The 10,402-nt window shown below is 41.3% G+C and overlaps 1 protein-coding gene across 1 annotated transcript in view; it reads left to right on the forward strand.

The window, feature by feature from the left end:
• The window catches only part of Cdh17 (cadherin 17), a 60,606-nt gene extending 54,247 nt beyond the window's left edge, over nucleotides 1–6,359 (forward strand). Inside the window, exons 16-18 of the mRNA XM_042673014.1 lie at nucleotides 3,105–3,221; nucleotides 3,355–3,468; nucleotides 5,446–6,359. Of these exons, the coding sequence (XP_042528948.1) occupies nucleotides 3,105–3,221; nucleotides 3,355–3,468; nucleotides 5,446–5,546 (332 nt within the window). The 3' untranslated portion in view covers nucleotides 5,547–6,359. The remainder of the gene's footprint in view (nucleotides 1–3,104; nucleotides 3,222–3,354; nucleotides 3,469–5,445) is intronic.
• Nucleotides 6,360–10,402: the final 4,043 nt, after the last annotated feature.

Genomic DNA, 10,402 nt, shown 5'->3' on the forward strand with positions numbered 1-10,402 from the left:
TCTCTCTCTCTCTCTCTTTTTCTCTTTTTTTCTTTCCCAATCCTGGAAACTGTTCCTGAGCTTCTTTTTCTCAAGGCCAGCACTCTACCACTTGAGCCACATTGCCACTTCTGCTTTTTCTGCTTATGTGGTACTGAGGAACCGAGCCCAGGGCTTCATGCATGCTCGGCAAGCACTCTACCACTAAGCCACATTCCCAGCCGTGTTATTTCTTTTTATTTATTGATGTTCTATTTTTTAAATTATCTTTAAGTAGTTGTTCAAAAGGCTTGCCATTTAACAGAGCAGTTTATGCATAAAATGCATCTTGATCAATGCCACCCCTTTTAGCATTCTATTTTCTTATTTTTGATGCTCTTTTAAATAATATTTAAGATTGATACTTACATTTTGAAATAGCTCTATGCTATAATAATATAATTGATGATTTGGGATATTGATCCTATATCCAAAAATTCAACCTTGCTCATCTTACTGTTATACTATTTAGAGTCCAGAGAGTTTCTTCTTTCTTTCTACCACTGAGCAATGATCCCAGCCCTAAATTCCATAGATTTTTCTATGCAGAAATTATATTGCCTATGAATGATAGCCTGACTTCTTCAATCCACCTGGTGTATTTTTCATATCAAGCTTTTCGATCTTTATAAGTTAACTTGGGTCTTTTTCTCATTTTCCTCATCTGTATTTAATCTTCTCAATCTTCTTCCTTCATGAGCACCGAGAACATGACTATAATAACTATTTTCTTAGCCTAGTCCACTATTTATGTCTTATATGTCATTTTTGGATATATTTCAATCTATTTGTTTTCCTCTTCATTATTTTTCTCTTTTCTTGCTTGCCTGGCAAATTGTAAAAGTCAAACACTTAGATGCTGAATATTTTTGTATTCTCATAAATATTATTGAATTTTCCTCTGAAGTGCGGTTATCTTACTTGGAAATACTTTGTTGTTTTCACATATTGTTTTTAAGCTTCATTAGGCAGGCCCAGGGTAGCATTTATTCTAAGACTCATTTCTCCCAACTGCTGAGACAAAATTCTTTGAGTCTATCTACCCCCACAAACGATGAAGTTTCTATGGTGCCCCTTTGTAAATTCTGAGATCAATATCATTGATCTTGGGGACATTGTCCCCTCATGTATGTATCTGACATGAACTCAGCTGAGGGTCTGTGGAGGTCTTCAGCGAGTGTGTGTGTGTGTGTGTGTGTGGTGTTGTGTTTTTCTCCCTCTCTTCCTCAGTCTGCTTGTAACCTTGACCTCTCTGATTACAGCAGTGAAGGTAGCCCATGCTCCCTGGGCTCCCTGTCTTGCTCTGAGACCTGGATAGTCTCCCTTGCTAGGGACAATTATAAAACTTACATCATTTTTCTTTTTACAGGGGCCATTGTCCCTCACTGTCTAATATCCAATGTTTGTGTTTGTTTGTGCCAGTACTTGTGCATGAAATCAGGGCTTGGTCACTATCGCTGAGCTTTTTGTTAACTCCAGGCTAGTGCTCTACCAATGGCACCATAGCTCCATTCCCAGATTTTTGGTGGTCAATTAGAGATAAGAGTCTCTTGGATTTGTCTGTCAGGGCTGGCTTTGAACTTTGATCCTCAGAGCTCAGCATCCTGAGTAGCTAGGATTATATGTGTGAGCCACTAGTGCCTGGCTCCAATGCTTTTAAAACCTTAATTTCCTACATCTGTTCTTTTTTATTGTTCTTGGTGGGATGATGAATCTGGTCCCTATTAATCTGTCTTTTCTAGGAATGCAAGTTTAAGCTATAATAGTTTTCAAAGTCTGAAAATCTTACCACAAACTTTAAAAAATTCTAGTCATAAATATGATTTTGAGAGAATAGGAGAAGAGCAAAACTGTCTTTGGAGATTTGAGACAGTGTTATTTTGAGCTCTTAATTTTTTGCAAAGCATAAAACAAAAGAAATAACCTGAAAATCAGGTGGGTACCACACATTCCCTAGTTCAGGGCTCAAAGAAACTCTTGAAGCTACAGGTGACAGGACTTACCATATTATATACATAGCTCACAAAAGGCAAATTTGAAACTCAGGATCAGGCCAATAGATGCACTATTCCACGATTATTTGTTGATAAATTCATTTACTGCTTACAATTTACATCCTCCAGACCAATACTTAATGAATTTTTGTGTGTATGGACACTCACAGAATGGTGGACGTTTGAATTACTCAATGTACATATTCCTAACCAAAGTCAAACAAGGTGATATTCTTGTTTCAAGGCCACACATTCTAGTTCTTCTTGCTTTCTCAGGGATGGTGTACTCCCATCTGATACATGCCTGGCTTTTTGCTTGTTAAAAGTCTCTCAGGTTTTTCTGTCTTTGCTGGCTTTGCACCATGATCCTCCATGTTTCGGCATCCTGAGTAGCTAAGATTACAGGTGGGAGCCACCAGTGCCTGACTTGATTTTGTTGTTGGCTTCAAATAGGAGAAAAGGGCAGTTTAGTGTTCCTAAGTGCAAGAAGCTGGTGAGTCTACAGAACTACTTAGCTGAGCCTTGGGAAGGCAGGAGTCAAGTGCTGTGGTCCAGTGTTAAAGGTCCATGTTAAAGAGTAAACATTCATATGTTTAAATAAAATGCCTTTAAAGAGAAACAGACAGGAAAAAGCATATGTATTCATTAAAATGTGGTGATGAAGGCTTATAAGAACCTAGCCCTCTATTTCCCTAATGACTAAATGTTCAGTATTCACTAATTCAGTGTTTGAGGGTAATTCATAGACCACAACTACTAGAAATAACAAGAACTGATTGTATTTAATATTCCTTTCTACCAAGAAATCATGAGTTGAGCACTTAAAAGATGCTGTAGTTCCTATTCCTCCTCCTCCTCTTCCTCTGTCTCCTTTTTCTCCTCCTCCTCCTCCTCCCTCTCCTTCTCCTTCTCCTCCTTCTCTTTCTCCTTCTTCAAAGATACATGTGGGAGGTTGTAAGTAATAATACATTGATAAACTTAACTCCTGTCCAACCACTTCCCAGTCAACTCTAGTACACAATGAAGAGGTGAATTTTATTCCTGTGAAGCCAGGAGTCTGAGTTCTGTTTTCATTTTTCCTCATTCTGACAGGTACTAGCGCCAGACTTTCTACTAAGCACACAAATTTTGAGGAGAAAGTTTATGAGATCCCCATCCGCATCAATGACGGGGGTCGGCCCCCCTTGGAGGGGACTGTCTCTTTATCAGGTAGGTACTTTGCTACTTGAATAGGCGCTGTCACCATGGGAAGTTTAAGGAGCTTCTCAGCTTTGATGTGGGATTCTCTTCTCTAGCTGTTCACCTGAATATGTATCCTACCAAGTATGTTTCTGCTTTTCAGTGACTTTCTGCAAGTGTGTGGAAGGAAGCTGCTTCCGGCCAGTGGGTGAGCAGGCTGGGATACCCACCGTGGGCATGGCGGTTGGTATACTGCTGACCACTTTTCTGATCATAGGTGAGTATGGTTTCCCAGATTCAAGGACTTCTGGCCTTGGCCTCAGAAATATTAGCTCATCTTAGGGGTTGATCTAGTAGCTACCCAAATGGCAACTTAGACATTAACCGAAGACATAGATCACCAGTCAACCCCCTCATACTTTCTTGGAAAACATTACTTTGGAACTACCTTTTACCTATCGTGGTTTCTCGATTGGCAGAACAGGTTCTATTCCAAAGAGGCTTTGTGTTAATCAGGTTTTCTTAATGGTAACAAATACCTGACATAATCAAGGTATACAGAGAAGTTTTTGGCATAATGCATCGTGGTTTCAGAGGTCTCCATCCATGACTGATTGGCCTGTTGCTTTGGGCCTGTGGAGAGGCAGCACCGCATGGCAGGCAGCATGTGGCAGAGCAAAGGTGCTCACTTTGGGGCTAGGAACACATGAGCCTTTAAGGGTATTCCCTCAAAGATCAGAAGCGGGCCAACTAGGTCTTAAACTTTCTACCTCTTCCACACAACACCAACCTGGAGACCAAGCACATGGCCTTTTGGGAGACACTCAGATCCAATATATATATATGTCTTTACTTATTTTTTGTTGATCATGGGGCCTGAACTCTGGGCCTGGGCACTGTCCCTCAGCTCTTCAGCTCACCATTTGAGCTACAGCATCACTCCCAGTTTTCTCTGTTAATGTGGTGCTGAGGAATTGAACCCAGGTCCTCATGCATGCAAGGCAAACACTCTACCACTGAACCACCTTCCCAACTCAAAATGGGAATGTCTCTCTTTTTTTGTTGTTGTTGTTGGTTGTGGGGCTTAAACTCTGGGCCTGGGCACTGTCTCTCAGCTCTTCAGCTCAAGGCGAGTGCTCTACCACTTGAACCACAGCACCACTAACTGATATATATATATATATATGACTTTAATCCATTGCTGTGTGTTATAAGTATTTTAGGTTTATTATCTACCTTTTCCCTTCAAAAATATTATTTTTAAGTAGTGCACAAAAGAGTTGCCATTAAACAAAGCAGTTTATGAATACTTTGCATGAATACAATGTGCATGAATACAGTTTATGAATACAATGCATGTTGATCCTAACTGTTATATTTTAAGCCTCAATGCCAAGCTAACATGATGAGGGAGAATGAAATGCAGTTGCTATGACCCTGCTATACATCTGACATGGGGCTTCAGAGTGCAGACAGTGATGGGTGAGATCAGCAAAGATCTTTCATCCATAGAGGTCAAGGTCACAGAGGTCATGGTCTCAGCTGCCAGGGTTGGGATGGATAGAACTTGACCTTCCAGTGGAGTTGTTGATATACCTGAAATGTTGCATGACTTTCCTTTATATATTTTTTTCACTGGTGGTTTGGTAAAGCCTGTTACTTACGCCAAGATTCTTCCTATATATTTGCTAATAGGTAATTTCTTTTAAATAACGAAATCCCTTTTCCATAGAGGGTAGCACAATCAATCCTAAGATACATAATATATTTTTTTGTAGGAGTTAAGAGGCAAGAAACAGTCAAAATCTTAAGCAGTCTATTCAAAGTTCCTTAGATGTGGACACAATGAAAGTAGGCTTTAGGTGAACAGATCCTAAGAGGTCTCTGGCTGTTCTGGTTGGACTGCTGGCTCTGGGGAAGGTCAACTGAGACTGTGTGTGTATGAAGTCCAGAAACTCAGCTGCTTTCTTCTTGGAATGCAGAACACATCCTGTTTGCCTTGAGATAATCTTGGTGGCAACCCCCAGGTTGGAAACCATTGGGACTCCATGCCATACTGATACTAAGTGATAAGCTTACTTATCCAAGTCAGCCAGCGCCGAGGGTCCCTCCTTCACTTGAACAACTTCGCTGAGCCACAAACAAAAAATGAAGCAACATGAGTCATTTTTTCCTCCCAGGACATTAGTTTATAAGTGACCGTGACAGTCCATTTGAAGATTCCATCTCTTTGACCCTGGGTTTTCTCTCGTAGGTATAATTTTAGCAGTTGTGTTTATCCGTATAAGGAATGATAAAAGCAAATGTAATGTTGAAAACACCCAGTCACCTGAAGCCACCCCTCTGAGACGCTGACTTTGAAGAGAAATGGTAGAGTTCATCCATCAAGTGCTACTTCAGCGACCAGCTGCTTCATTTCATAATTCTACTTCCCATCCAACATGTGTTCTGTAATTTTTTACAGCGACTCCCTCTTGCCCTTTAATATTTTATCACTCTTAGATATTTTATGTGCTGTAGACATTAGAGATATTTTGTATTTTCCCATGACATTGTTTTCCCCTTTGCCAAAGTTTTAGCTATTTAACCCAAACCAAAAATATGTATTTTCCCTCTTTGGGGAAACAAATGAGCTGATTAACTATTCTGTACATGTCTGCTTCATTACAGAGATGCAACAGTTGTCTCCCACAGAACTTTCTGGATGCTGTTTATGATTTTTCTCATTCCATCTTATGGCCCCTCAGTCCATAGCTCACTGAATCCAGACCATTTGTCAGGCTAAAGAACAAAGTGAGCTCTCAGAAAAACAATACTCAAGCAACCTGGTCCCTTAGGATGGGCAGAAGCTGTTCTAGGTTGCTGTTAATCACTTTTATCCCAGTGTGGCTGAGGTGGCTCTTCCATGGAGGGGCTCCAACTTGGGGACGATGCAAAGCCCTGCATACCTCCAACACAGTTGCTGTGTTCCTGAAGGCCAACTTCAGAGGCCTAAGCGTAGACCTGCAGCTGCTTGGTCCACTTATTACCTACCATGCTTACATGCTGCGCATGTTACCTTTATGTGTATATTAATAAAGCCTTGGTTGTTATATATTTAATGCATGAGGAAAAGAAAGAAGCATAAAAATGGTGACCAAAACCAAGAATAAAAAATGTCATTGTTTATATTTCCCTGATCTCTTTGCTGTTTCTTTTCATTTGTTAAAGGAAAAGGACCAGAAAACAATGGTTCTCTACTCTTTAGAGTTTCCTACCTGCCCTGTTATACAACCACCCACCCAGGAAGAAGATCTTCAGTAAAGAAAAACCACTAACTCCTAATGTCTGTTTTTAAGACCACAGTATTGTGTCTTATTACACTGTGCCCCAAATGTCTTTGTCTTTTCACACAGTGTTCATTGAAGCCCCATAAGGGATAAGGGTCTCTCCAGGATCATTTCATATTTAAAAAAACAATGCCAAACTAAAACACAGTGGCACTGAAAATTATTCCTTTAGCCCAAGAGAGCTTTCAACTAACAGCAGCCTGGGTTCCTGTGCCTGTACATTGGAACCTGCACAAACCTCACCGTGAAACCAGGGTGAAGCAGCTGGTTGTGTCCTCAGGTGAGCAGCCTTCCCTTGTAGGAACAAGTGGCAAGGCTCTGTTCATGTTCTCAGCTCTCAGAGTGATCTTGTCATATGCTTACAGAGATGGCTATTTCAGTAAATACCACTGGGTTATTCAGACCTTTTCGCTGCAGCAACCAACCACCTGGGAGAACAATTTTAGAGAAGAAGACGGATTTATTTTAGCTTGATATTTCAGAGGTTTCAATCCGTGACGGCAGGGGTGAGGATGGGGGGGTGGTGGGGAGGAAAGGTGTACAAGGGCAGCTTACATTACAGCTGACAGGAAGGAAAATGGAAGAGTAACAGGAAGAAGCCCATGAGAAGACACAGCCCCCAAGGACACCTCTCCAATGACAAACTTCCTCCAACCAGGCTCCCACCTTCTTTGTCCTACCACTTCCTAAAAGTCTATCCAGATTTTGAATCCATCAGATTTAATCTCTGGAAAGACCATCACAGACATCCAGAGATGTGTTTGACTCATTTCCTAGGTATTTCTCAAGCCAGTCGAGTTCATAGTCAGCATTCACCATCACAATCACTGACAATGTAAAAACAGAAAGGCGGGTTATAATTTCCATTTTATTGATTTTTCTGTGTTTATATTTTTACACAGCCACATGCTCCAAGCTTTGTTAACCATTTCAGAATGATTTCCTGAGCATCTGCTGTGTGTTAGTCATTTGTAAGCCATCTGGGCTCTTATAGAGGATGTCCCCTTGAGAAGATGGGTTGTTTGGAATTTGGAGTAAAGGGCTGTCTCAGAATTGGTATAGTGATTTTGACATCTAATGCCTAAGTCATACTTGAGGCCTCCATGTACTATCTTCAAACGATCACTAATTTCTTTGGGCTGAAACCAAACCTGCCTTTCCCATATGTTTGTCACCCCTGAAGAGCCCCGCAGAGAGGACAGTAAGGCAAAGGACAGAAGGTCAAAGGAAGAGGGGGTGGGCTGCTGAAGTCAGTGCTCATCGGACCGAGAGAAAGCATTTTCATTTTTTCCATTGCAGCAGTTGGTTGATGTGTGAGTCCGGGAGCGGAAGGCTACATTTGGAAGAAGAGAAGAGTAAGCACCGGGGACATGGGAATAAAAATAGCCCATGTGTTTACCCTGCATTTTTCAGTTACTCTTTTGAATTAAGCACAAGACTGAAAAGAAACAGAATATATTTTTGGTGGGAGACAAAACTGGGCCTCTTTGGCTCCTGGTCAAGAACAGATCCGAAAGGCAGAATTTCCTAGGGCTTTGCTCAGGAACAACCCAAGTCCACCATAGCCTTGGTTCACAAGAGACAGAAAGAACCAGGGAAAAGGTCTCTCAGTGGCCAGGTCAGCTGCAGGGTATGAAGGAAAGGCCTTGGTTGAGGTTCTGTCTTCTACATTGAGATTGCAGACAGTTTTCCTGGGACCTACAGAAGGAGAGCGCAGGATTTCCCTGTAAACCGTATGGATACTATTGAAGGCCTGACACAGTTCTTGTTGAACCTTGACACTCTGAAAGAGCTTCTTCAGGGCTTAAGTTCTTCCTAGATGTTTGGACATCCTTTCAGCTCAGCTTCTTTAGCAGGACCACCTTTGTAAAGGCAAGAAACTGGAAAAATGTTCCTTGGATCCAAGTAGGCACCAACCTGGTCAACAAGCCTTGCCAAGTTAGATGGCCCTTCATGAAGCAGAAGCCATGATAGAAGATAGATAGACACAGGCAAGAGATTATGGTGGAGAAGGTCTGTGAAGGATAAACAGGAGAGAATAGGAGTAAGTGGTAAAGCCTCAGACCATCTCATGATGAGGAACAAAGATTTGTAAGAGTCTCAGGCCATCATGTAGTTCTGAGAAAGTCAAGAGTTGGGCTAATGAGAAACCTCAAGCCCAGTTAGACTGTTAGGGGTGGGCTGTTACAACTCTGGCTTTGACCCAGTGATCCAGTACAGATTCCAGTGTGAGGGTATAGCCACGGTAGTCACCAGCCAGCTCCCCAAGTGTGGTTCTCTTCAGGGAAGAACTGACCATGTGCTCTCTGGATATTAGATCATAGTTTACTTCCCGCTTTTCAATTTATTTGTCATTTGTTGAGCCTTATTAAAGCCAGATAACAAGCTGGCCACTGAGTACACAAATAACAATAAATAATAAGTGTGTATCAGTTACCATATGCCAGGCCCTATTCTAAATGCCTTCTAATATGTTAAGTCAATGAATTCTTAAGACTGTGAAGATGTAGAGAAAATTGATTTGTCTGTTGTTCAGATGAGCAAGTGCTACACAGGAAGGTTAGCTAGATAGCCAAGTACAGACTGACTCCAGTAGTGGTACTTGAAAACCTATGCCTAAAGCTTTAGTATTTCATTTAATCTAAGGCTCTCCTTATGATAAGAGATGTGACCATAAGAAAGATTATGGAGGGAAAAAATCCCTCTTTTTTCCATTTCTTGGAGTTCATTTTGATAAATATCATTTTATATGATCATGTGCACATAGCTACTGAGCAAGAGGTATTTTTTTAAACTTCATTGTTGTTTTTGTTTTCTGTGCCTTTTGTCTTGTTTGTAAGTTTATCTGTTTTGGGGAGGGGAAGTGGGGAGCACAGAAATGGTTGGACAAATTATGAACAAATATAGCAGTGATGCTCACTAGACACTATCTGGAAAACGAACTATGCAAGTTTTGAGGATGAATGGAAAGGAAAAACTGGGAGAAAAAGAGTGGAGGGGTGATACTGTCCAAAAAGAAATGTACTCATAACTGTAATCCCTCTGTACATCACCTTTATAATAACAATAAAAATAGAAAAGATCATGAAGTCAGGTGCCAGTGGCTTACACCTGTATTCTTAGCTACTCAGGAGGCTGAGATCTGAGGATCCTGGTTCGAAGCCAGCAAAAAAAAAAAAAAAAAGAAAGAAAGGAAGGAAAAAGAAAGAAAGAAAGAAAGAAGAGAGAAAAAAGAAAGAAAACATGGTCAGCAAACTTCAACATTAAGATGCATGCCCAATTCAGAGATACAATAATTCAAAGGGAGACTGATGATTATTAATCAATGGTGCCCACGTGTCCTTCTCAAGGACTTCACAGCTGGACAGGAGGACAGACTTCAACATGGCTCCCATGTGGGAGGTATCCAGTGGCATGGAGAGAAGCGCATGAGCTTCTGCTGTGTCAGAGAGGAGGACGCTGCCACTGTGAGACGGTCGGGAACCCCTCACACCGAAAGTGGTGCTCAGTGTGAACTTAGGGTGTCTCCAAATAGAAAGGAGCAGGAGGAAACGTAAATTTTGCACATTCTCGGGGCCATGGTTGATAATAATGATGCTGATATACTATGACAGTAGCCAATAGTAGCTAAGAACCCGCTAAGCTCTAGCCAAGTGCTTGGCACTGTGGTAAGGGCTTTTCACATATCCTCACCTTTAATTCTCACAGAAACCCTAAGAAAGCCCTGTGATTAGACCTATTTTATAGGAGAGGAACTTGAGGTTCAGAAGCTAAACCGATTCACTCATAGCACACTGGCTAATCCAGCTCTCGAATGTTCAATGTGATACAGAAGTGAGTTAGTGACAAGATGTGTTCGGTGAAGTCATTCTTGCCCACTGG

This window comes from Dipodomys spectabilis, unplaced genomic scaffold (assembly GCF_019054845.1).
Source record: "Dipodomys spectabilis isolate Male_0828 unplaced genomic scaffold, ASM1905484v1 ptg000783l, whole genome shotgun sequence".
NCBI lineage: Eukaryota > Metazoa > Chordata > Mammalia > Rodentia > Heteromyidae > Dipodomys > Dipodomys spectabilis.